We start from the raw sequence: 27,056 nt of genomic DNA, 5'->3' as shown, positions 1-27,056 counted from the left end.
GTCACTCACACACACAGGGTATAAGTCACATGTGGTCACAGGACCGTCTCCACTCGAAAGAGGAAGCTGCCGTAGGAGTGTTCAGAAAACCCATCCTGGGCTCAGTACTTACCAAAGCAAAACGGCGTCTTGGGTTTCTGCTTTGGGGTGGCTATGCTCACCTAAATCAAATGAAAAATAAACAAAACATGAATATGTTTCCAACAGTGTTGTAAAGTTGTGGGGGGTTTTTTTCCTCAAAGTTTTTAAATTGGGAAAACTTTATACAAAAAGAAGAGTATTGGGCTTCCCTGGTGGCACAGTGGTTGAGAATCCGCCTGCCGATGCAGCGGACACGGGTTCGTGCCCCGGTCCGGGAGGATCCCTCGTGCCGCGGAGCGGCTGGGCCCGTGAGCCGTGGCCGCTGAGCCTGCGCGTCCGGAGCCTGCGCTCCGCAACGGGAGAGGCCACAGCAGTGAGAGGCCCGCATACCGAAAAAAAAAAAAAAAAAAAAGAAGAGTATATGAAACATATTTGAACATTTTAAAAACTCATAATTAAGTGGAAACCCTGTACTCATCATCCAGATCAAGAAATAAGCCACTATCGGTCCTATTTCTTAGAAGCCCTTTGTATGCCCCTCCCTGATAGAACCCCATCCTCACCCCTCGGGGATAATCACTATCTTGATATCTGGGTTGAATCTTCATCCTTGCAAAAGCTCTTAAAATCCACTGAGTCCTGATAAAATTCTCCCTGGACCACAAACAGGCACTGGCCCCATTCACACGAGCAAGATTCCACTCCTCTCCCAACCACCAACCTCCTCCCTAAACAGCTCTTCGAATTCAAGGTGGAACTGTCACAAATGCATAGATTCCAATCAGAGTTCGCAGAAAGGTGAGGGAGGCAGCGCGCGTCACTCACTGCACTGGGACAACTGATCGATCTCCCTTCTCTCTACCCTGACTGTTTCACCATGAAAATAAGCACTTGCCACCTGCCCAGAGAGGGGCCGATGGAATCAGAGAGCATACCCGTATTGAAGTAGAAGGGTTTTTCTGTCTCCTGCTGTGTTATCTTGCTTTTTCAGGCCTGCCTCTTACATGTATATTCCTGAGTATGTGCATGTTGTGAGCCCACCTCATTCGGCTTCAAACACACTGAACAAATAAAGGAAAGCATATTCCATCATATAGAATTAGGTGACTGCCCTTGCTGGAGGCTGAACCTCCCTGGAGCAGGCATCCACCACTGTACCTGGGAATTAAAATTAATACTGCCCGGAATACTCAAGACGGGAACCAAGATGGCAGCCTATAAAAGATCAAAGGAAGGACAGGCGGTACAGCCTGGGCTTCGGTGCCAGAGCACCAGGCCCCCAATCCCAGGCGGCCCAGTTGTCAGACCCCCCCTTTCCTGTTCTATCTAGTAGGGTTAGTAAGTCACCTTCTCGTAGGGCTATGGTGAGGATTAAATGTGACAGTGCAGGTGAAGCACTTAGGCCACCCTGTCATACAGGAGCTGCTCAACCAAGGAGGGGCTGTTTACACCCACTCCACATACCAGTACAAGCCGTGCCGTGCTTGGCACGACAGGGAAAAATGCTGAGGGCCTTGTGAGCTTCTCCGGGGCCTAAAAAACTGCAACATTAATAAATATTTAATTAAATGTCTGTATAACATTATAGCAACCTCATTGACAAGAATTTCAATAAATGCCTACAAGATGTCACACATTAAGTCAACTTCATTCACGTTTCAATTAAACAGTCACAAAAATCGCACTACATTCGAAAATAATTAGTAGCTTCGATTTTCTTGGTTCATAAGAATCCCTGGATGTGCAAGATGATAGCCGAGAAATTGGAGCCAATCATAAATTAAAATGAGTTACAGCCAAATCATTCCAAAAGTAAAATGATTTAAATCCTTTCACATATCTTACAGCCAGACAATGAGAGTCAACGAGGGATGTGGGTGCATTTTGATATGTTTACCATGATGTGAGGTGGAGGACAGAGGGCCTGACAAAGTGTTTAAATAGTCCCGAAAAACATGAAGATTTATGCAAAGGTAAGCCCCCATGTCCTGGGTACAGACACACACAATGCAAATTCCGTTACATCTTCAGCACTCCCAGGAGCCGTGCGCTGGAGCCTCATGACGCTGAGTCCTGGCCCCCGGGCCATCTTGTTCTCCTGGGATGCAGGCCCCAGAATTCAATCTGAACCACACTGTGTGCCTTCATCCTGTTTGCCTCTGATGCTCTGATCTGTCAGTGACTCACGTGCTTCCTCCTTCAGCATCCGTGTTCCTGCAGGTCCTTGAGCCCACAGCTCCTATGCGCCCTGCCCTTGGTTCCTGTATAACCTTGACCGTTGCAGAACTGCCTCGGCCGTGCCGGTCCTCAGCGCCCACCTATCTCAAGGCTGCCCTTCTACCTTTGGCTTTCAAATGGCATTGAAAAGCTGGGTGCTTCGAGACTTTTCTCTGGCTTATTAGGAGACTTGCTCTTTCTCCCCGACCCTGACAATTTATCATCAACAAGAGAGGGCACCACTGTGGACCCTTTCGCCCTGGCTGGGTGACAAACAGGCCCGCTCTGACCACAACTTATTACCAGCCTATCCGGGGAGAATGTGCTTATTACCGGAACCCAAGCTTTCAAAGAGATCGCCTGGTTGTTCATTTGTTTTTGTATGTTTATCCAGCGTTCCGTTGGGGGGTGTGCCGATTACACACATGCACGTCTATAATTTGCCTCATGGTGACCACAGAAGGATTATTTGGCAAAGCAGCTCTTGCTGAATTAACAGGACGTCAGTTCCAGGTCAGCCCCGATGGGCTGTTGAGCAAGGGTTAAGACCCTCAACATCTCTGATCAGCTTCCCGATTGGCAAAGCCAGAGTGGAATGACTTGTCCCCTTCTTAGAGTCCCAGAATGACAAAAGAAGAAAGCCAAGTCATAGCTACTGATTGCTGCGCCCTCCAAGAGAAGGGCCAGGGTTGCGGGGGGGTGGGGGGCGGGGTCTCACTTACCATGAAGAGGTATCGCTCTGGCCTCCCCCCAGCAGAATCCCTGCCACCTGGGAGACATAACCCCACTCCTCCCACCCCTACCGTCTGTTGGTAACCAGGACAGGCCGTGCAGCCTCCTTCACAAGACGTGAAGGAACAGTGGCTCTCGAAGAAGCAGTGTGGCTCACAGGCTGACGCTGGCTGCAGTTAAGCAGCTGCACAACGGTGGCTGACCGATGGGTCCTCGGTGAGAAGGCAGCGAGAGGCGGTCGCGACGTGAGGGAGGGACGGGCACGGGTCACCCGCAGGGTGACGCAAGCGAGGCCGCCCCACAGCTCCACAGACTCTCAGGAACTTGCTCTTAGCAGATCGCGCACAGACCACAGGAGCAGCAAAGTCGTGGGGCACCGGGGCACTGCTAGCCCGCCCCACCCTGTCTGCCCTCGACCGGAAGTGGAGCTGGGGCCCCTCTGGCAGGAGCAGCTGCAGCAGGCCCCGGTCTCGGAGCTCCGGTGCAGCTCGCGGCCCCCATGTCCGGGGAGACCCTGCCCCACGAGGTGGCGTCAAGAGCAGGGGAAGCGGCAACCTTCTACCCGGCGCAGTCGGGGGTGGGGGTGGGGGTGGGGGTGGGGCGGTTCTAAGCCGGGGTCTCTGGACCAGATTCAGAGAGTCAAGGGGCCCTGAAGCCACAGGCAAAATCAGGGTGTGTGCACACATGCATGATTTACCTGGGAAATGAGAGCACGCTTTTCATCAGACTTTACAAAGGATCCCTGACCCCCCGCCCCTGCAAAAGCCAGGAACACTGTTCCAGGAGGGTCTTCATTACAGTTAAGGGAGGGCCGGGCCCTGACGAAAACGGAACGCGAGCTGGAGGTGGGACGGTGGGCCTGGCTGTGCGAAAGAGAAGGGTCCCCAGGCAAAGCGGGAAGGTGGGTAGCACCAGAGGCCAGCATCCATTTTTTTTCTGCTTTGCCCAAGAATTGGACCTGCCTCTGTCAACAGCCTGGATGACTCAAGTCAAGAACTTTTATCTCTGCTGGCCTCTCTGAAGGACCCCATCTTCCCAGCAGCAGCCTGCAAGAAGGAGCACCCCTGAACGAAGAGGCCACACAGACGCTCCGGCCAGGCTGCTACTACCGGTTAAACGCTTTCCTCCTCGGGGAGGGAACACCGAGGGGTTAACAAGAAGTGACCCGGAATGCTGAATTTGATACCAGCACCCAGCTAAATGTTTTCCTGGGAAAACTCCCGCTTTCTGACATTGGGTCAGGCAGCAGTTAAAGGCTCTCCTCTCTGTGAAACCTGACCCAGTGGCAGATGTGGGTTTTGCAAAACCCGTCCAGTCCCGCCTCTCCCATCCATGAAGGGTAAAAGGCAGGACCATCCCTGCTAAATGACGGCAGCCTCCCAAGCTGAGAATTCTAGAAACCCTCATCTGAGCTATGTTTATACATCATGATTCTGCAGGAGATTGTATTCACTCTTCTCCCATCAGGAAAAACAACAACGACAAAACCCTCTCAAACAGGAGAGGGTTTGGAGTTTCATTAATATTGAGGTCCTCTGCTCCCCGCTCTCTGAATCCTCTTTCTTTGAACCTTCTAACGAAATGACCTAATGAGCTCTCAGCAAGACGGGACAGAAGAGGGGAGGGCCCAGGCCTCCGAGACCGCTGGGCCGGGAGGCGGCCACATTCTAACCACAAGGCATGAAAATCGCCTGTTTCCACAGGCCCTTCCCCCTCCCCAGGTCCTTCCCTGCTCCCTCTAAGGCACTCAGACACCGCCTGCAGCTTCTGCCTTGGCACCCGGCTGTGTCTGCCAGACTCTGGCCTGCAGCCCCTACAGCTGCTCCTACCTCGGGCCCAGCTGAGATGGAGGGCTGCCCAGGGACTCCCGAGGCCTGGTACAAAAAGGAGCCAGGGGCCACTCAGATCAGGGCCTCATCCCCCTGAGGATGGGAGAACATGGACGAGGAAGCCGAGGTCCCCAAGAGACTTGACGTGAGGGGTGTGTGGGGAGAGCGGGCCTTCCGGAACCTCGGTCCTGGCTGGGCGCCACCTGGCTCTCCTCACTGGACAGAGCTCCTCTTTCTAACGAGGCTCTAAATCTCCCGGCCGTTTTTTTTGTTTGTTTGGTTTTTTTATTTTATTTTTTTATCACTGCTGCACCACAGTTCAGCGCTGGTGCCTGCTCCAGGGAGGGGCCGCTAAACAAAGCTGAATTCAGCAGCTACGTCTGGGCATCAGCAACCAGCCCCAGGCCCCACCCAGGTCTCAGCACGGAAGAGGGGCTGCTCTCGCCCTGTCTGTGCAAACAGGACCAGGGGATGGACTGTCGGCCTGCCCGCCGGACCCTCCAGCCCTCATCTGGCGGCTGAATGGCTTCCTGGCTCATCTGGCAACGTTCTTGGGGGGGCTCGTGGCCTCCCCACCCAGTCCAGGTGATGCATATAATTCCAGTGCAGCCCTCACTCCTTGTGAGCCACGCCAGTGGAAGCACCCCATTTGGGAGAATCCTTTTCAGTCACCAGGTTTTTTGTTGTTGTGTTTGTGTTCCTCTTTGTCCCGATTAAAAAAACAAAGTCACGTCCCACTCTTCCCTCCACCCCCATCCCTCCTTTGCGGGAGCTGGCAGCATCACTGACTGCTGGGTGCCAGGAGTGAGAGGCCGCGGGCCACCCTCCAAGAACCTGCAGACCACATGCCACCCCGGCCCGGTCAGCCGCAAGCTTCCACGGGCCACCGTGAGGAAGGGGAGCACTTTATGGCCAAGCAACATCCCCAGATGCCAATGCCCGAGGTGTGACGCTTCCTCTGGTTTACAACCTCAACCGACTCACGGACCATGAACCCCCAGAGCTCCAGGCCAACATTACCTTGGAGATGTAGGTCAGCTGCAAAGATCCGACGGCTCCTGCCCCAATTGCCAGGTTCTGAAAGACACATGTTTTGCGTTTTAAGAAGGATGCTATCGGAGGCAGTGAAGCACGACTAAGAGACAGAAGACCAAGATTCTGGTTCCGTTGATGCCACTTTCCGGCTTTGCAACCTTGAGCAAGTCACCTACCTATTTCTTTTTTGATTTTTTTATTTTATATTGGAGTACAGCTGATTAACAATGTTGTGTCCGTTTCAGGTGTACAGCAAAGTGATTCAGTTACACATATACATGTATCTCTTCTTTTTCAAACTCTTTTCCCAATTAGGTTGTTACAGAGTATCGACCAGAGTTCCCTGTGCTACACAGTAGGTCCTTGTTGGTTATCCTTTTTAAATATAGCAGTGTGGGGGCTTCCCTGGCGGCGCAGTGGTTGAGAGTCTACCTGCCGATGTAGGGAACGCGGGTTCGCGCCCCGGTCCGGGAGGATCCCACATGCCGCAGAGCAGCTGGGCCCGTGAGCCACGGCCGCTGAGGCTGTGCGTCCAGAGCCTGTGCTCCGCAACAGGAGAGGCAACAGCAGTGAGAGGCCCGCGTACCGGAAAAAAAAAAAAAAAAAAAAAAAAAAAAAAAAAAAAAAAAAATATATATATATATATATATATATATATATATAGCAGTGTGTACCTGTCAGTCCCAGACTCCCTAACTATCCCTTTCCCCTACCCTTGACCCCTGGTAACCATAAGTTCATTCTCTAGTCACTAACCTATTCTTCAGTTCACTTTCCTTGTCTGTAAAATAGTGATAATTCTTGCCGTGGGTACGTGGACTTAACATTTCACTTGGCCTCGTTTATTATAGAGAGGTATTCTAGTACAGTGGTTAAAACTGGGGGCTCCACCATTTGACTGTGAATAAGTTCCTTCACCGCTAAGCCTCAGTTTTCCCTTCTGTAAAAAGAAGGATAATGATAGTACCTACCTCACCAGACAGTTCTAAGGATGAGTTAATAGATTTACACCACCTGGAAGTGTCCCTGGTATATAGATGACTCTGAACAAGTGTTAGCTATTTTTTATATATATATATATAATTCTTCAAATTCAAATTCTTGTCTTAACAAATAGGGTACAGGTTCACACAATATAGAAAAAAAAGAAAAGAAAAAAACATAGCTGTTCAGTCTATTTCAAAGGACACTTACGAGTACCAAATGGAATGGTGTCTGTACATTATAAAACACTAAGTCAGTGCACTATTAAAACATCAAGAGGGGCTTCCCTGGTGGCGCAGTGGTTGAGAATCCGCCTGCCAATGCAGAGGACCCGGGTTCGTGCCCCCGTCCGGGAAGATCCCACATGCCGCGGAGCGGCTGGGCCCGTGAGCCATGGCCGCTGAGCCTGCGCGTCCGGAGCCTGTGCTCCGCAACGGGAGAGGCCACAACAGTGAGAGGCCCACATATCACAAAAAAAAAAAAAAAAAAAAAAACCATCAAGAGACTCACAGGCACCTTGTCTGGCAATATTCTACCCTGGCACAACCTCTTTGGCTTTCTAACTTCTCCACCAGAAATGAAGTATAGAGGACACGCGGGCGGTAGCGTACCCAAACAATGGCCAAGAGGAGAAATCACAGCTGTGGAGTTCCTCACTTATAACTTGGCAAATCCAATCCCACAGGGACCTGAGAACGTGTCCATAGCTCCTGGTGGCCTCTTAAACTGCTGCCATAGGCCTCAGAGAATAACCTGGAAGCCCTCATTTTGAAGACCTGGGGTCTTCTCAAAGCAACAAACAGAGGCAAATGTAGGGCAATGGGGATTTATAAACTTCCTAAAGGGTCAGTGGCGAAATGACCTGTCATTGCAGCAGACTGCCCTTAAGAAATACCTTAGGTGGCAGGGAAGTGTCCTTCTAGGCCCAATTACCTAAATTAACATGCAGCGCTTGAAGCAAAGGCAATGTGTGAAGTTTCCTATTCACAAGAAGATGGATGGGGATAAAACCACAACAAAAGGCTTCTCAGAGCTCAAGAAATTTAGAGAGAAATCTAGAAAGGACACCTCCCCCCTCTTGCAAATGAGTCCATAAGTCTAAAAGCTGCTTTTGAGTAGCTGATTTAGCATTTTGAATATGGACGATTAGATTTACACATTTGTTTTAACTACATAGTGATTGCATTTGTTTTCTGTTTTGGGGTTTTTTTTTTTTTTTTTTTAGAAAAATCTCTATTGAGTAATGACAGATAGGCCTTGTATCCCTAAATCAGAGTCCATAAAGGAGCCACAGCACCCCAGAAGGCCAGTGAGCAGCTGACACTGCGCCGGAGGAGGCCGTGAACCACCCTAGGCCTCTGCTGGACACTGGGCACCTGGCCCTCCCCCAGCCCCCGTTCTGCACTTGAGGAAAGGGACTCATCAGTGAGGGCATTTGCTCAAGGTCAAAAACTGGCTCGGGTCTCCTGACTTCCACTCTGATGCCCTAGAGGCAGCACACTGTCATTTCAAACCCTTGAGCGGCTGGAACTCCAGCTGAGACATTATCGCCCTAGGACCTCAGGCAAGTCTCTCTACCTGTAAAATGTGGCTCATCCCCCCCGCACCCCGTTTCCTCCTGAGAGTTACGTAAGAATGAACAGCGCAAGCCCAGCAAAGGGCAGCTCCCATCCCCGACCCAGAGCGCTAATTACAAGACGCAGATGCCAAGTCTCAGGGCCACTCTTGCTCAACTTGCTCTCCTCACCCCGGACCGCAGCCTGAGGGCCTCCAGAGCCTTAGCCTGAATTACAAGTGATGAAGTGGGATTTGGGGAGCCACTCAGACACTAACCTGTGCGTCCTGCCAGATATGAGCTGATCCCATTCCAATGACTTCATCCCCCCTACCCTCCGGAGGGAGGGCAGCTCCACCCTCAGCCCCTGCCCCCCTGAGCTCTCCCGCTTCAGACACAAGGCCACATCTGTCTCCCGGCCCGGCTACCCTGGGGCGGGGGTGTCCCCACAGCCCACCCTCGGCCTGCCTGCTCCTAGGCTCTCAGGCACCTCCCTCCTCCGTGAGGAGCCAGGAAAATCTGACGCATGTCTGAAAATGCAGCTTGCCCCCACCTTCCTCCCTACCCAGGGGGAAGTGAGTGACAGGAGAAAATCGCGCCAAGATCACAGAGGCTTGATCCAGACGGATGGCTCAGTGCCCGCTCCGACTGCTGGACCTCGGAGATGAATGACAACAGCTCGCTGCCAGGATGGCAGCCCCGGGCAGACGCTTCCCGGGCCAGGAAGAATGTGCCAGCTGCCCAAGCAGAGGGCTTCACAGCCAGATGTCAGCGCAAGAACACCAGGAGCCAGCACCGGGGCGGGGCCAGGTGCCAGAGCCCAGGCAAGCACCATCTCCTCCGGGAAAAGGATGGGAGGCCCTGCCTTCACAAAGCCTTGCTGTCCACCGCTGCAGCCTGCCCTGCCCTCCCACCCCCGCCTGAACTCGTGCACGCCACCCTCCAACTTTGGTGCGCGTCAGCCTCTCCCGGGGAGCCTGTTTTAAAAGGCCCAGGCTCAAGCCTCACCCGGAAAAACACTGAATCAGAATCAAGTGAACTATGGTCAGAAAGTGCACGTTCATTTTTCAAGCATCCCCTAAACAGGCCCAAGTTTGAGAACACTGGTCTACGTGACAAAATCTAGCCCTGGATTTTTTGTTGTTGTTTCTGGACACACGGTGCGGCTTGCGGGATCTTAGTTCCCCGATCAGGGATCGAAACCGTGGCCCCCTGCAGGAGAAGTGCGGAGTCCTAACCACTGGACCGCCGGGGAAGTCCCCAGCCCTGAGTTTTGTATTGGAGTGTATTTTACTGTGAGTTTAAGTCTCCTCTTGCTAGATTTTAAGCACTTTGAGAACATGAGTAGCATCTTATACCTCTACCCAGCAGACAACTCGATTTTTAAATGAAAACACGATTTGCATGGTGGTTAAGTTCCCAAACCAGTCCTTAAGAGCCTGCTACCCTCACAGGATGCTGGACAACCAGGACAGCTTCTCTCTACCACTGGCAAACACTGTGCCTTCGGGAAGCCCTGTTCAAGTTCAAACTTGGGTGTCACTTGAGTCTGCAGTTCCCCTGTCCCGGGGCAGGGTTCCTGTGGGACAGGAACTGGGTGCAGGGGGGAGCGAAAGGAAAGAGTCCCCAGTAGAAGAGAGTCAAGGACCTGGGGGAGGGAGTTGAGGAAGAGGTTAGGGAGGGGCCGGCAGACGGGGAGTGAGACAGAGGTTGGTGGGGAGGCTGCCTGTACGGATCACCTGGGGACATTTTCATGCAAAGAATGCCCACGCTTCATTCCAGGGTTTTAACATAAAAGGTAGGGCCCAGGCACCTGTATGTTTTTAAAGCTCAAAGGCGATTCCACCCCACAGCCAGGTCTCAGGCCCCCAGTTGCAGACTCTGGCTGGGCCTGCTGACTCTGCACTGGAGACCCAGCAGCGGGTGAGAAAGGCCAGTCACCCTGTCGTTGCACCATCACCAAGAGGGAAGAGGAAGACGCCAGGGCAGTGGGCAGAGAGGGGGAAAGGAGATCCCAGCACCACGCTGGGTGTCTGTGAGTCAGGGGCAGCCTGTCCATTTCTGGGGCTTCTAAATGTTCTGGAACAACGCAGGGCACAGGGCACGTTCCGATCTGATGGCGGATGGTTTTAGGAAGACACAGCCGGCCCTTGCTTTCTGCTCAAGGGTTCTCCTGCCACCAAGGGCCTCAAGGGAGCTCCCACTCCCTTGAGTGGGAAGCAGGGGGTTGATTCTTTCCCATCACCGAGGAAGGGGCTGAGGTGCCCACAGAGATGGGACACATCTCCCGGGGGAAGCCTTTTTTCTAGAAGCAACATTGTTTCTTGAAAGAGAAAAATGTCCCCATCTTCTAGTGAGAATGACAAGAACACAGAAATGACCAGAGACCTATCTACAGATTCCTACATTCATGGAATGTCAGCGCCAGAGGGCTCTGCGGCCGCCCCATCCTTCACCACGAGTCCTCTAAGCCTCACCTTGGGGAAACGACGTCCTCAGGGAGCCGAGTGAAGACAGACAGAGGTCCTAACTCCCGGGGTCAATCGGGTGCTTTGGCAAAGCACAGCCCAAGAGAGGAGGGCGGAAACTGACAAACGTTTAGACTCTGTTCTGCACCAAGCCTGCTGCGCACTGTCAGTTCATGCTAACAACCCATTTCACAGGTGGGGAAACTCGGGACGGAGCAGGAGAGGCAAGGGCTCCGGGTCACGTGGGTACTGGGTAGTCAGGCGAGGATTTGAACCCAGCCCTTTGTTGATTCTCAAATACCATGCACTTTCCTTTACATCAGGCCACCTCCTGTGAGACGGTCCTTCACATCGACCGGGACCTGCTCATTATCTAAGAGTTGATTATCACCGAAAGGTAAATACAAGGGCCGGACCAGCAGGGTTACGCCAAGACGCCCTAAACAGTTGCCCAAACTGGGCAGGGCAAGAACTAGTCAAACTGGCTCTTGGGTGCCAAACTCCAAAAGACCAGGACTCAGAGAGCGAACAGGGGGAAGGAGAGATGCTGGGCCTTCTGACCTTCTCCTATGTGTCTCCTGGGTGCCTGGCAGACAGTCAGGACCTTAAACTCAGTAAGCCCACTACCTCACTCCTTTCCTGAGTTGGCCTCAAACTCAATCACCATGTCGCCTGCAAGCTCTAAATGATTCCCTCCCCAACCTCCCCACCTCCATCAGATGCTCCACATTCTCCCACAGTCAACCGGGTTACCACGCCTTTGACCGCCGAACTTTGCCCTTCGGTCAGTCACCAAGCCTGCCACCGTCTTCCTTCAATCGGCCTTTAGATCTGTCTGTCCCTTCTTCTCTGTTCCCACTGCACCACCAACGTGCAGACACCCCAGGAAAATCCAGGACAAATTCCTCGCTGTCTTCCACGATTCCAGGCCCTCCCACCCCCCCCCCACCCCCCTGTCCATGCTGAGGTCGCTGCCAGAACAAACGCTAACAAATAGCACCTCTGTAGCGCTTCAGAGTTTATCAAAGCACTCTCCCATTCATTACTTTATTTAAACTTCACAGCAACAATGTCAGAGGTAGAGACAACAAAGGCTCAAAAACAGGGGTGTTTCCCAATTAACGTGTTCATCAAGTTGTCCTGTGCTTGGCTGATATCACTAAACAAGATGGATTCTGAAGCAAAATCTGGTAGGCAGCCCTTCTTGCAAACACACAATTGCCTGCTTTGCCTTAGAGACATTTTTTAAAATAATAAAATGGCATTCTTTTGTATACAAATAGATATATAACTATATAAAAATAGATGTATATAATAGATACACTAAACAAATGCTGAAGGTTACAATCTAAAGCAAAACTTAACGACAATATAACCGAAGACAAATTTTAAGAAAACTTAGAACAGTCATCACCATGGTTCTGCATTAGTAAAACCTCTGCTAAGTTTCATAGTTTCCACCTCTTTAGCTGCTTGGACTTTAATATCCAGTAGTGCAAGCTATTAACATGATTGGCCCAAAGTGCTTCTTAATTTTTACTTCTTTTTAATTTAAACAAAGTACATTTTGTTATAAAAACGAGAATCGCCCTAAAGAGTAAGATTACTATAGAAAGTGCATAAAACAAAATTACACTTACAGTGTTTTATGTTAACTCTCAAAAAGTCCATACAACATTTTAATTCTAAAACCATTAACTGGATAATAATTTACCCTAAGAAGAATTTGCATTTTGCTGAAAAAAAAAAAATCTGCTGCTCGAAATCTTCTTTTTGGAGTTTTTTTCCCCAAAGGAATTCTGCATTCTACTCTAACCCAGTATGGACAAAAACAGGCCAGCAATTCCACTTAACCCTTGAAATCATGTGTCTCCATGGATAGTTAATATACAATTATATAAAATCCATGAATTAGGGGGCTTCCCTGGTGGCGCAGTGGTTGGGAGTCCGCCTGCCGATGCAGGAGACACGGGTTCGTGCCCTGGTCCGGGAGGATCCCGCATGCCGCGGAGCGGCTGGACCCGTGAGCCATGGCCGCTGAGCCTGCGCGTCCGCAGCCTGTGCTCCGCAACGGGAGAGGCCGCAACGGTGAGAGGCCCGCGTACCGCAAAAAAAAAAAAAAAAAAAAAAAAAAAAAAATCCATGAATTAACAACACTTTGCCCCCAAAACTGATAAAGATCTGAAAGTTATCATAATGGTTATATGTGCTGAGAATAGCTCTGGACAGACACACAAGAACCTGGAAACCCTGGCTGCCTCTAGTTAGGGAACCTGTGACTGGTGGCCAGGAGGGGAAGGGAGAAACATGTCACTAACTCAGCTTTCCCACATTTAGAATTTTATACCATGTGTACGTATTGGCCATTTTTTAAAGAAAGTTATCTTCCTACTTCTTGGCATTTTGACTTTCTTGGCAGATTTAGCATATGATGCAAAAATCTTTTAAACATTGTTGGATTTCAGCCAAATTTTGCTCAAGGAGGTTGCTGATACAGAAAGTGCAATTTTTTTAAAAAATAGCAATTTTCACCCAGTCTTTAAGGCCAAACTATTGTCCATTCCATGTTATATGTTAATATCATTTTCTACCACTCTTCTGTATTCTTCCTACTGAAATGCAGCCAAATATCTATCTTTTTGTAATACAGCTGAAGCTCTTTGCCCCTTTCAGTGGAAAGAACGGCTTTCGGCTTTAAAAAAAAAAAAGAAAGCAAAAAGCAAAGGGCTTTTATCGGGGCCCCAGAGTTACGAGGAGAAATGCTATCTTTTTGGATATTACGATGATTCATAATTCACATCATGGCCTTTGTAGAGTAAAAGCATCTGAGTATTTATTGGCAAAAGAGAGAAAACGCAATCTACAGAGTAAATCCGACAAGGACAACTATCTAATGCAATACTGTTTTCATGCTTCCGTTTCTCCTTTGTTCGGGACTACATATAATTTCGTCTCGCAATTACCTGTCCACGTGGGCATCACAAGAGTTGTACGTAAGCATCGCCGTGCAACTAAAACATAGTTGGTTACTCGGTCGGTAATAAAGTAGAGCAGGCCAATTAAGAAATTTCACCTTTTCTGTCATGATGGGGACCAACATTAAATTAAATACATATGCGGTGCCGTAATATCATTGTAATGTTTGGCAGGAAATCCAGCCAATGTTTGTCTCTATTCAGGAATCATTTGTGTGCTTGATATTGTCAGCAGATTGATTTTTAAATGCATGAACCAAATCAGGGGCCATAATCAATAGTATTGAAACTTTCCATTTATAGGGTCCTTTTTAGCTCATGGGTTTCATCCTCTATCTGTTTGGTGCCACCACTGCCTGGATTAAAAAAAACCCTGATTTCATACTTCATCACATAGATTCTAAATCCCATCAGGCACTCAAGGCTGTACCTGGTCCAGCACGCTGACCCCCCCACACGCACGCACCACCATCCGGCCAGTGGACATGCCGCTGGCCTCCTAAATCTGCTGCAGCTCTGCTTCCAAGGACTGTCCTCAGGTTAGTGGATCCATTCCGCCCCCCTGCGTAGAGCCAAGACCATGACCGTCCACAGTGCGGTGTGCGCATGCGCGCGCGCGGTGGTCCCTTGGGACCACTCTTGGGCCTGACTCACGGCAGGTCCCCCGGGGCATCTGGCTAAGCCTTTGCCGACTTCGGCCTGAGCTCAGACCCTCGTCGGGCTCCCTCCCCTTCCCTGTCCTGCTTCCCAGTTCTCTCCTTAAAAAAGAACTTTCCACACATCCTTGTCTCTTTGAGTCCTGGTCTCAGGGTCTCCTTCTGAGGAACTGAAGCCTGAACACCCTCCAAGCAGGCGAGCTCGGCTTCCCTCCTGGGCGCTGCCTCTGTCCCATAGAGATGCGCTACAAACGTGAATCGCTTGTAGCAATAAAGACTCTAACCTCGCTCATCCTTGCAGACCTGGATCTAAGCCACCCCTCCTTGAAGGGGTGCCCTGCAGCTCTCCCTGCGCAATTTTATCTAATCCTCTATATCCTCACTTACAGTGCAAGCTCCATGAAGGCCCAGACTTTGTCTTATGCACTGTTGCAGCCTCAGCATCTAGGCTGATGCCAGGCACATGGGGCATATTTAGCAAATATGTGTTAAATAATGATGCTGAATTCAAAAGTCTTGCTCTAGTCTCAGCTCCTTGGGAAACAGAAGGGCGAAAAGCCGGGTTAAGGATCACCCAAAGTGCCTACGATGACATGCCTAACGTACAAAACAACCCAGTGGCAGAGCCAGGACCTTATCCTTGATCTCTTGTCTCCCAGGCCTGGGACCGTTCCATCTGAGACTCCACCTCCAGGCCCTACATCTTCCCTGGACCGCAGGGGAAAACTGCAACCTCTTCTCCTTCACCCAAACTATTGGCGTCTGGGCTGTTCACTTTAATGATACGCTACCTTGTTATAAAGATGGACTGGGTGACCTCCTTGGTGGCTCAGTGGTTAAGAATCCACCTGCCAACGCAGGGGACACAGGTTTGATTCCCTGGCCCGGGAAGATCCCACATGCCACGGAGCAACTAAGCCCGTGCACCACAACTACTGAGCCTGTGCTCTAGAGCCTGTGAGCCACAACTACTGAAGCCTGTGTGCCTAGAGCCCATGCTCTGCAACAAAGAGTAGCCCCCACTCGCTGCAACTAGAGAAAGCCCATGTGCAGCAACGAAGACCCAATGCAGCCAAAAATAAATAAATAAAATTTTAAAATTTATTTTAAAAAATAAAGACGGACTGGGATTTTTAGCACTGTAGGGGTTTTTTTGTTGTTGTTTACCAGTAAATTTATTTTATTTTTTTATTGAAGTATAGTTGATTTACACTGTTGTGTTAATTTCTGTTGTACAGCAAAGTGATTCAGTTATACGTATATATATATATATGTATATACACTCTTTTTTTAATATATTCTTTTCCATTGTGGTTTATCACAGGATACTGAATACAGTTCTCTGGGCTGCAGAGTAGGACCTTGTTGTCTATCCATTCTCTATATAAAAGCTTACATCCGCAAATCCCAAACTCCCACTCCATCCCTCCCCTGCCTCCCTCCCCGCTCAGCAACCACCAGCACTGTAGTTTTATGTGTGCTGTTTTCATCTCCCCAACTAAACCTGAAGCTTCCTGGTGGCAAAGACCTCTCTGAATTCCCCTCCACACCATCTTCAGGACCCTGCACAGGACGGAGCACACATATCCGTTGGAGGAAAGAGGCAGACAAAGATGAAGCGTGCAGACACTGAAGTCAAACAGACCTGGCTCCGGTGCCCCGCTCTGCACTTACCCCCTGCGTGGCCTTGAACAAAGCCGCTGACCGTCTCTGCACCTTGCAGAGAAAGTGAGAGTCCCCCCCACCCCCCGGAGGACCTAGTGAGATAACACATGCCAAGCATTCCCCACAATGGCTCGTATATGGCAACCACTCAGTAAGTATAACCTGCAGTTAGTAATACTAGTAGCAGTGGTAGTAAAAACAGGCTCCCAAACACCGACTTCCAAGTGGTTTAAACAGGCAAAGATCAAAGACCTGAGTTCAGAAAAAATCCTGCTTATTAATGCCTCTTAAACACCTAAACTATTATATCAGGTGTCTCCTTTTCTTTATAAACTTCAGATGTTCCGTAACTACACACAGTCCCCAATGTCCTTCTCCACAGGGAAAGGCCAACCCTCCCCCGCCACCCCCCCACCCCCCACCCCGCAGTTTGCTTTTCTGGGTCACCTCCCACCCATCTCCTCCTGACTCCTGGCTCCCTGCTTCGCCCCACTCTGCAGAGCTTGCACTGGGTGTAGGCTCCATCCCCAGTCCCAGGAGAGCAGTGCTGGACACTTTGCGTTTCACAGAGGCGTCCCTTCTGATAGCCTCATTCATTCATTCAATGAGCTCACATTTATCAAATGCTGGACACTTGGATCAAAAGCCAGATGAGCACATGCCCTCTAGAGGACCTCCCAGCCCTGAGAGTCCCTCAGCTTCTCCTTCTCCTTCTCCTTCTCCTTGGGAGGAAGGAGAGCTCTCCTTCCTCCCAAGCAGCATTAGGATGACTGTCTCATTCTCAGCAATAATAGCAGGCGAGCTGGATTCTGATGGCCAGGGTTAGAATACCAGCTCAGTCACTTTCTTTTTTTTTTTTTTTCTTCCCGGTACGCAGGCCTCTCACTGTTGTGGCCCCTCCCTTCGTGGAGCACAGGCTCCGGACGCGCAGGCTCAGCGGCCATGGCTCACGGGCCCAGCTGCTCTGCGGCACGTGGGATCTTCCCGGACCGGGGCACGAACCCGCGTCCCCCGCATCGGCAGGCGGATTCTCAACCACTGCGCCACCAGGGAAGCCCTCAGTCACTTTCTTATGACAAAACCATGGGCAAATTTCTTTCCCTCTCTGCTTCACCCACCTCACCTTTAGAATGAGGATAATGATGCCTACCAACCAGACCTGTCGGAATGAAATGAAAACCCAATGAGCTTATATGGGATAAGAAGCTAAAACAAGAGTGGATATATGCATATGTATAACTGATTCACTTTGCTGTACACCTGAAACTAACACAACATTGTAAATCAACTATATTCCAATAAAAATTAAATAAATAAATGAAAATATAAGAGAGTGAGATAATAAAAACATTTTTCTAAATGTTTTATTTAGAAAAAGTGAAAAAGTCTTAAAGTTAGAGTAATTCTTTTTTAAAATAAATCTATTTATTTATTTATTTATTTATTTTTGGCTGCGTTGGGTCTTTTTTGCTGCACGTGGGCTTTCTCTGGTTGTGGTGAACGGGGACTACTCTTCTTTGCTGTGCGCGGACTTCTCATTGCGGTGGCTTCTCTTGTTTCAGAGCACGGGCTCTAGGCGCACAGGCTTCAGTAGCTGTGGCTCGCGGGCTCTAGAGCGCAGGCTCAGTAGTTGTGGCACACGGGCTTAGCTGCTCTGTGGCATGTGGGATCTTCCCGGACCAGAGATCAAACCCGTGTCCCCTGCATCGGCAGGCAGATTCTTAACCACTGCGCCACTAGGGAAGTCCCAAGTTAGTGTAATTGTATCCAAAATGCCTACTGACTGTTATGCAATAAAATCATTTATATACTCAAAAAAAAAAAAAAACCAATGAAGTCTTTAGAACAGTGTGTGGCACATAGTAATAAATGCTCACTAATACCATGTCACAACTTACAAAAAAGATCTACCCTTTAGTTGGAACGGCTGTTTGGCATTAACACAACAAAGAGTTAAGCTAACCACTGAAGAAGAAGAAGTAAAATGTTCTGAACTATTGCTATGTCACAGCAAGACTCTCCTTTTTTAGGCATCTGCCAAGCCAGCTAAAACCTCTGCTTCTAGGGAAAATGTAAAGGATCTCAAGCAGGGACCACAAGTTCTATTTGTAACTCAAACTCAAAGAAGGCTCTAGAACAAAGAGCATCCTGACAGCTCAGGGGGCAGAGAGGTGCAGGAGGCTGCCCTGGGCAGGGTGCGACCTGCCACAGAGGCTGAGCCCAGAGATCCCAGCAAGGCGGCCCAAGGCAAGTGCGGGTTCTGGAACCAAGGGACAGCCAAATCAGAGGGCAGGACACAGCTAGGGAAATCCAGGGCACTGGCAAGGGTTGAGATCCGAGACGGTGGCGATGTGGTCCTGGGTGATCCGTCACCCATAGCAAGACTCTCAGCCCAGGGCGTGAAGGAGGGTCCACTCTCAGGGGAGGGAGCTGGCAAAAGCCGGGCAGGATTCCCCAAGCGTGTGAATTTCGGTTAACAACAGTCCTGGCGGGGAGCATGGCACTAAGCGGGTAAATCAGGACAAAAATCCATTCGAAACACCTGAGCTAATAAGGCCGGTGAGCAGGAGAAGGTACACAAAGGGAGAAAAGGGAAAAGATGAGACCCAGAGACCCCAGCCTGGGGCTCAGCCCTGGCCCATCAGAAGCCAAGTGTACTGGCAACGAAGACTTGATTCCAATCCCTCCAACAGTGGGAAGGCAGCCCCTTAAATGCTACTTCCTTTCACAGGAGATGTGTTGACCCAGCTGTGGGCACCCGTGCAGAGCAATGGAGGGGAAATGATGCAGCAGAGCCCAAAGGCAAACCCAAGACCAAAACATCGTAAGAGGCGAGCATTCCAGGTACGTCAAGGATGGGAGGGTCTGTGTGTAGGTTTCACTCTGCCCGCTCAGCACGTTAAGTGAAAGCAGCCCACAGAAGGGTTAACCAGGGATGTGGGGTGAAACATGGGGCTTCTATTTAGGGTTAAGTCTTTCCCAGAGAAGGTGATTAGTGGCAGTGACCTGAGTACGTTGTCCGTATTTGTAGCATTTTCTCTCAGCCATCAAATCCAGAGGACTAATGCCAAAGGCCTCTAGAGGGTGAGTACCCGGAATTTTTCCACTTCACCTCTTAGAGCAAAACCCCTCCCCCAACACTCAGACTCTCCTCTGCCCAAGTCTCTGAGCGAGAGCCAGCTCTCGGCCCACACCCCTTCCCGCCCCAACAGGGCCCTGACCCACGACCTTGCTGGGTCCACAGGCCATGCCAGGCCTTGGGGCGGGAAGGGGTGTGGGAGCCACCAGACTGCTCCAGGGCAGCAGGAAGGGAACAGCAAACAACGCTCACAGCTCCAGAAAAGAAGACCTGAGATCCCAAATCAGAAGCAGAGCAACTTTTTCCCAGACTGGGGGTGACTCCCGGGGAACAGCAGTAAAGCCTCGGGGGCCGTCTTCGCGCCTGACGCCCCCAAACGCCAAGCGAGTCACCCCGTTCTGCTGCGTCCTTGCCAAAGTCAACTCCAATGTGAGCCTCAGTTTCTCATCTGTCACAAACTGGGTGGCCCCCAAAGTCACCTCCCACCCAGGATCCTATGACTCCCTGAGCAGGAGGCCAAACAGGTCCAACCTCTGTCCACTTCAGGGAACCAGGTCAGTTCTCTGCTGGGCAGGAGCCCCAGACTGGAAGGGCAGAAGTGGTCACGAGGCTGCCCTCCTGACAGAGGTAAGAGGAAGCAAGCCATGCCTCAGAGCCTGCATCCGGCCCAGCTGGCCCCTGCCGGACTTTTGCAAGTGTTAAATTCCTAGGCCTGAGAAAAGACACCAGACCCCCAGGGGCAGGAGAGAGATGAGCTTCCTCCTCCTCCAGCTAAGATCTGGGATGGTTTCCTGAGCATGCGTGTATGTGCGTGTATGCGTGTGTGTGTGTGTGTGTGTGCGCGCGCGTGCGCACGCGGGCGTGCCTTTGTGGGGTTCTTCCCTCCCCCCTGAGCAGCAGGTTGTGCTGCCCATGAGACAGGGAGCCCCTGAGGCTAATCCTGTGTGCATCCCCCCGGCAGTGATGGGCGGCCGGCCGCCCCTCCCCTTCCCATACCACCTCTCACCTGGGGGTTGTCCATGTACCAGAGGAGGCAGTTGGCCTGTGTGTCCAGAATAAAGTACCTCCGCAGAAACTTGCCACTGTTCTCATTCTCCTCGATGTCCAGAAACCCACAGATTCGGTTCTGCCGATCCACATAAGGCATTCCTGGGCTCTGCTCACATTACCCTGTGTGGCAGGAGGGAGGGAGGGGCCGTGAGAAGGAGAGTTAAGCGGGTGCCTCCCTCTGGCCTGACTCCCCTCTGCCAGAAGGGACGCTGGCACCCTCTCCCACTGGTGTCCTTCCCCAGGGCCCCAGAGGTCCCACCCCAACCAGACCCTGGAAACTTCTGTCAACTCTGTTCCATGTACAGTAACCAAAATCCATTAACGCAACTAACTTTCCTGAGGCTCCACTACGTGCCAGGCAGAGAACTACAGAACTTCACACGCGTGGAAGATGTGAGTCTAGACTCTGGGTCAGGGGCCTGGGTTCAAATCCCAGTTCTGGTCACTTACTGATGTTTGTGTGACCACAAACTGTATATAATCTTTCCATGCCTCAGTTTCTGCGTCTGTAAAATGGGGATAATAATAGGACCTACACCAGATTTTGGTGAGAATTAAGTACGTAGCAGACGTAAAGCATTCATAAACACTAGGTATTATCAGCACTCTTCAGAAGAGCCTTGTAGATTATAAGCCAATTTTATATGCTAAGAAACTACTGCAGAAAGGATTTAAGCTCCAGTGCAAACACCTGGATAAACTCTGTCGAGAATTCAGGTGTGAAGAGCAGCCCCTCCAGCTCCGTGAAGGTACCAAGTGATCAAATCCGAGGGGTTCCTGGGGCCTGGGGCAGGGCCACACCCCTCAGCCCCAGGATCACTTCCTTCGCTTTGCCGTTTCCCAGAAGCCACTTGTAATCGAAGGAACGAGGGGGCAGAAGAAAACCGAACCCTGGACACTTTCCTGATGGCAGAAGAGGGTCCGGCGATTTGAGACAATCCGCACCCTCAGACGGGCCTCCCCTCTCCCGGCTCCCTTCCGTCTGTCTGAAGAGCCCAAGGAAAAGGCAGGAGTTCTGTTCTCCTCCCCAAGAGGAAAAGCACCCTCCAACAGGCAGCTACACCCCACCTGGACGCACACTGCACTGCAGAAGTGGGACACGGTGCCCAAGGGTTAGAAAACCCCAGGTGACAGTCAGACCTTCGAGGACAGACGCCACACACCCAACCCACCCCTGGTCCTGCTTGGCTCCAACAAAGCAAAAATTCACTGTGACCCAAGCCCGCCGTGGCCCTGAGCCTATGACTAAGCACAGCTGAGAGGCGGCTGGCTTAGGCCGTACCCTGCACCATGACCCTGGGTCAGCCCCTGAGCTACCAAGAGGCCACGCCCGCAGGCTTCCTGGCTAGGAGGAAAGTCCCACATGCAGAGACACACATTCCCACAAGACGAGGTGAATTCTAAGGCTGTGGATGGTGGCAGGGCCTTGCGGTGCTGAGACGCTGCCCCAAGAAAAAAATACCCTGCTCACACACCAGGATGCCAGGAAACAGTGAATCCCTTGATTCCAGGTAAGGTCAGGCAGAATCCCAACGGGGCAGATGACTCAGTCGGGAGGGAGACGGGTCAGGGGACCCCACGGCGACTCGCTGGGCGATGAAGGGGGACAAAAAGGAAAGCAGGCAGGGAAACAGGACACAGAGGAAACAGCACAGCTAGAAAGGAGTAAAAGAGGAGGAGAGAAAAGGAGAAAAAGTGGAAAGAGGAGGTTTAAAAAGATGGCAGAGGAGAATGAAGTAGCAGCACAGTGGGAGAGGAGGACCCCGAGGGTGAGGGCTGGGGGAGACACCCCTGCACGCAGTGCATCACGTGGTCAGAGGTCCCTGTGGCCAGATCCCCGAACGAAGCCTCCATCCCAGCTCCCTTCTCACCACTGGCCAATGTGAGTTCAGGAAAGGGAGAGAGATGGGTTCAAGCCAAGGGATAGGGTCAAAAATGGGGAGGGAGAGGCCCAGCGCTGGTTGGGGAGGAAGCGAATCCCTGAGAAAGGATGCAGCTTCCCCCAGGGTATCAGGGGAAATCAAGAGTCCCAGCCGGAAAGGCTGGGCCAGCCCTGCAGTGAGGGTGCACCCAACCCCCAAGATAACTCAGCAAATTCCCCCGGTGCCAGCCCAGCCACAGAGACAGACGCTCCGGGGGATTCAGCGCTGTCGCCACCCCGGGACATCCCTGAGGGGAAGGGTATAAACTGCAGCGGATGACAAAGCCAACCGTTTCTGGGTGCAGCCGGGAAGCACAGCATCGGACTTCACGCTGCCCTTCCAACGTCCCCTCTTCAGCCCAAGGGGCCTGTCTTTTTCTCAGGTCAGAGGCCAGAGAAGCCACTGTTTCCACAATCCTCCAACAGTCTACTCTTGTAGAGGGGGCTTCCCACTTGCATGCTGGGAGAGGACCCTCGGGGACCAAAAGGAAAGATGATAAAAAGAAGAAATCTGGTTACACATCTCCTGACTGTGGTTCTAGCCCAGGAAAAAAAAGCTGCTCAGATGTCCTGAGAAGCAGCTGAGTCACAGGGCTCATCCGCGCGTGGGAGGTGGGTGGGGGTAGGATGGGCCGCAGGAGAACCGAGCATCACACGGAAGTGTGGTTAGAACGAACAAGCCCACCCACGCAGAAGCGACCAACCCAAAGACGGCGCAGACACACAAACCCGAGGTCCTGAGCCCGGTCCTCTGACGGTGCGTCCGCATCGCGTGGGTGCGCCCCTTGTCCCAGCAGCTGCTGGTACGGAGAGCCAGCCGCCCCCGGCCCCCATTCCCCTCTCCCTGCTTCTTCAACCTGCCCCCCAGCACCATCCAAGTCTCTGGTGGCTCCTCCCCTTTTTCCCAGAGAGGCCCCTCAGAGGCCATGAACTCCGCCACCCCACCCCCCAGCCCCGAAAACCAGGCAGGGAGGGGAGACAAGGAAGCGCCGGCAACTGATCCATAAGGGGGAGGACACCCTGAGGCTCGTACACATACTGTCTATCACCTCTTCGAAATGTCCTTTCCAACTTGCATGACACTCCTCGGTTATACAGTTCTAGCCTGTCTTTTAGACTTTAAAATCACTTGTTATCTTAAATTTCATTTTAACAGTGTAAAAATACTGGGGGGAGGGTGACACCGGGTGGTGCGCCCCAGGAGTTGCTCCGCCCCAGGAGTTGCTCCATGCCCACCCCCACCGTATCCTGGGTCCCTGGACGGTGACTCTCGGCCCATCTCCTGGGACAGCATGCAAAGTGTTCTGGCTGGGTCAGAGCACCCGACAGTACTCTCTCAGGCCGGCCCCTCCACCTTCGCTCTAATTCCATAACAATACCACCCAGCGAGGAGCTCCTAGGCCATCACAACACTTGGAGGACAAAGAGCACAGACTCTGTGCGCAGGAAGGGACCTCGGTCCACCGCACTCAGCACCCTGTCTTTCCAAAGCATGGCAATCTCCCCAGTGTTTTCCGTTTCTAGTGCAAAATTCACAATATAACAATGCTGGCATTAAAAAAAAAAAAAAATCACTCTAGCCAAGTGTTTTCACTTTTGCATGCTTTTTCATGCTTCTGTCCACATAATCAACCTTCTTAAAACTTTAAATTATACCATAAACATGTCCCATGTTACTACACAGTCTTTATAATCAGTGTTTTTAATGGTTGCATAACATCACTGGACTAGATTTACTATAATTTTCTTAAACCATTTCTCCATGATTAGACAGATGATATTCAATTTTTCTAATGCTAAAATTCATCTTTTTATACTTTGTTTCTTCTTTTACACATGGATACAGCATAAATTCCAAGTAGTAATAAGACTAGATCATAGGTTATGAACTTTTATAACTCTTGAGACTTATTACAAAATTGCTTTCTAAAAGTATTTCATCTGTTTACACTGCAGCCAACAATATATTGTTACCATTGCTATAATCTTACATACATTTGAATGTTCTCATTATTTTAAACTGTGGCTAGTTTAAATATATAATGACGCCCAGTGAGGCAGAACATTTTTTCATGTTGGTTTCCTGCTTCACATTCCTTCCTAGACTTTGTTAAACGCAAATCAAAATTATGCGTGCACACAATCAATTTCTCTCCCTCTCCTCCCTCTCTCCCTCTCTCTCTCTCTCTCTCTCTCTCTCACACACACACACACACACACACCCCAAACAAAACCAAAACATAGTCTCAATAATTCAAATAAGTAAATAATGTACCTTAATGAAAAGTAAAATAGAAAAGAGGCAAATTTTACACCATCTATATTTCCTTAGTACATAAGTTGCTAAGTATGTGCTGCAAATGAAAATATGTTAAATATTTAATTGATGGTAAAAGTGAAACTTTTTTTTTTGGCCGCGAGGCTTGCGGGATCTTAGCTCCACCACCAGAGAGGGATCAAACCCGGGCTCCCTGCAGTGGAAGCACAGAGTCCTAACCACTGGACCCCCAGGGAATACCCAAAAGTGAAACTTTTAGAAAGAAAGGGACTTTGCGGACTTTGCATGGAGTTACCCACTGATCAGCAGCAGAAAATGGGTTAAATGTCAACTAACCCAGGATTCCTGGCCAACACTTGCCCGCTGACGAGATGAAGCCCATGAGAAAAGAATCAATGGCTGCCCGCCACTGAATGAGAAGAGGGCACAGGGCAACATCCCTGGCCCAAATATCTCCTCTACAGCCCATTCCAGTGCCTTAGCCTCCATCATTGGAGAAGATTCAAGCCAAGAATAAAATTCTCCCCTAGGAATTGAGACAACTGACATCTTTATCAGGCTCATTAATATACAAGAGACAACTTGGGACCAAGACCCTAAGAAAATAAAACATGTCCCCATGGGAGACTGAGGCATTAGCGGGGAAGAAAAGTAAGAAGGCTGTCTCCTGAAGATACTTCCTAGGATTCTTATACACCCGGGATAGCAGGATGAAGCTTTCTGGAAAGCAATTTGGCAGTATGGAACAAGAGAGCTAAAAACATTCATATCCTTTGACCCAGAAATTCTACTTCTAGAATTCCATCCAAGTAAATAAACAAAGATGCAAATACAGATTAAAATAAAATGATGGCAACTGCAACAGAATTTATAATGACACAAAGTTGGAAATGCCCTGAATGTCCAAATGATTAGGGAATAATAAATAAATGATAGGACATTCACATAAGGAAATGTTGCACAATCTTTAAATAGCTATGTTTTCAAGTATTTTTAAATGAATTAGGGAAAAACTCCCGTTGCGGAGCACAAGCGCCGGACGCGCAGGCCCAGCCGCTCGGCGGCACGTGGGATCCCCCCCGGACCGGGGCACGAACCCACGTCCCCTGCATCAGCAGGCGGACTCCCAACCACGGCGCCACCAGGGAAGCCCTCCCCAAAAGTTTTTTAAAGATACAATAATATGATTTAGAATATGATCCCAGTCCTCTAAGTATTATTTTTACATTTCTATATTTGGATAGAAAAAGACTGACATCCAGGCACTAAAATATTAGCAGTTATTATCTATGGGTCACGGGCGAATTTTATCTACAACTATATTTTTTTCCATACTTTCCAAATTTTCTACAGGAAATGTATGTTACTTTATTTAGCAGGAGGGAAAGCTATTTAACTCCACACACACCCCCATCCCCATCGTATAAGTTTTGAAGCTGAGAATAAATTTCTCAATTCTCCAGAGTCCATAAACAAGCAAAACCTTGCCTAAATTATAGCGCTCTTGGGACGTCTTAGTGTTTCAAAGTCTTAAATCTAATAAAGCCATGTTCCACCCATCACAATTGCCTAAAAGCTAGGTACCTACCCAGAGGGCTTTGGCACCCTCCAATCTAGTTGCGTTTCTTACTTCCTACTGAAGCCTCCCCTCAGAGAGGCTCTTCCTTTCTTTCCTCTGTGGGTTTGGTTGCTTGCTCTCTGGTCTTCGTAAGAGGAGCCCCCATCCTGGGGGTCAACTGAAGATTCACACCCGAGTCACTGCCCCTTTCCCTCTGCTGTCACAGAGCCTGCAACACAGCACGCCCAGAAGCAGGGGTCCCGACAGAGACCACCCCCCCCCCAGTGGAATTTTCCTTCTTGAAACTGGGGAGATGGGACTGACGTCTTTAAGTTAAATGTCTAGATAGATGAACGAAAAGATGGATAAATAGGTTTGTTTGTTTTTTTTTAAAGAAAAGCCAAAGGGCTGTTAAGTCATGAAAGGTCTGGCTTACTGTACTGGACGTCTTATTGTTAAGATCTCTAATGTGGCTTGAAGATACAGGAAAAAGTAGAGTGAAATAAGGGCGATTCATCTGCCTGATCGTCCTGATACTTCTGAGGTAAATACAAACGAAAGAAAGTGGTAACAGAGATAAAGCCTTAAATGGTATTGGCCCCGGGATGAAATAATGCACTATAATCTCCGGTAGTTCAAAACTCAAAAAAAAAAAAAAAAAAAAAAAAGAATCCATTTTTAAATTTGGATATTTTTCTTTCATGTTACTTGGCGTTGGTAGGAAAGGGAATTTCAGGGATTTTGCTCCAGGGAAAAAGTCAGGAAGGCATTTCTTAACATAGGGGGGAGGGCAGGGATGCAGTGAATACATCTGCTATCTTGTCATCCTCGAAGGTGGAAGGTGGGGACAGCAGCATCAGTGGTAAGTGAGAGGGATACCAACAGGAAATTGCTAAATTTCTACAGGAGAAAGTTAATCGGGAAATGACATCAGAGGTCTCAGAGAAGACTGTAATAAGCAGACAGGAACTGG

General features: G+C 50.1%; 1 protein-coding gene across 6 annotated transcripts in view; it reads right to left on the bottom strand.

Annotated features, from left to right (window-relative positions):
- The window catches only part of PLEKHA2 (pleckstrin homology domain containing A2), a 79,949-nt gene that overhangs the window by 34,065 nt on the left and 18,828 nt on the right, over positions 1–27,056 (bottom strand). For 4 of the 6 annotated variants that reach the window (XM_067022419.1, XM_059049238.2, XM_067022416.1 and 1 more), the window contains exons 2-4: positions 20,283–20,446; positions 5,880–5,936; positions 113–161 (exon numbers count right to left, since the gene is read on the bottom strand). In XM_067022419.1, coding sequence (XP_066878520.1) covers positions 113–161; positions 5,880–5,936; positions 20,283–20,423 — 247 coding nt within the window. In that variant the 5' untranslated portion in view covers positions 20,424–20,446. Of the gene's footprint in view, positions 1–112; positions 162–5,879; positions 5,937–20,282; positions 20,447–21,801; positions 21,823–22,537; positions 22,596–27,056 lie in introns of those variants that run through there. The other 2 variants (XM_067022418.1, XM_059049239.2) reach the window with 2 other exon arrangements.

Source organism: Kogia breviceps, chromosome 20, assembly GCF_026419965.1.
Source record: "Kogia breviceps isolate mKogBre1 chromosome 20, mKogBre1 haplotype 1, whole genome shotgun sequence".
NCBI lineage: Eukaryota > Metazoa > Chordata > Mammalia > Artiodactyla > Physeteridae > Kogia > Kogia breviceps.
Note: the sequence above shows the minus strand (reverse complement) of the source record. Positions and strands in the feature narration are given on the sequence as shown.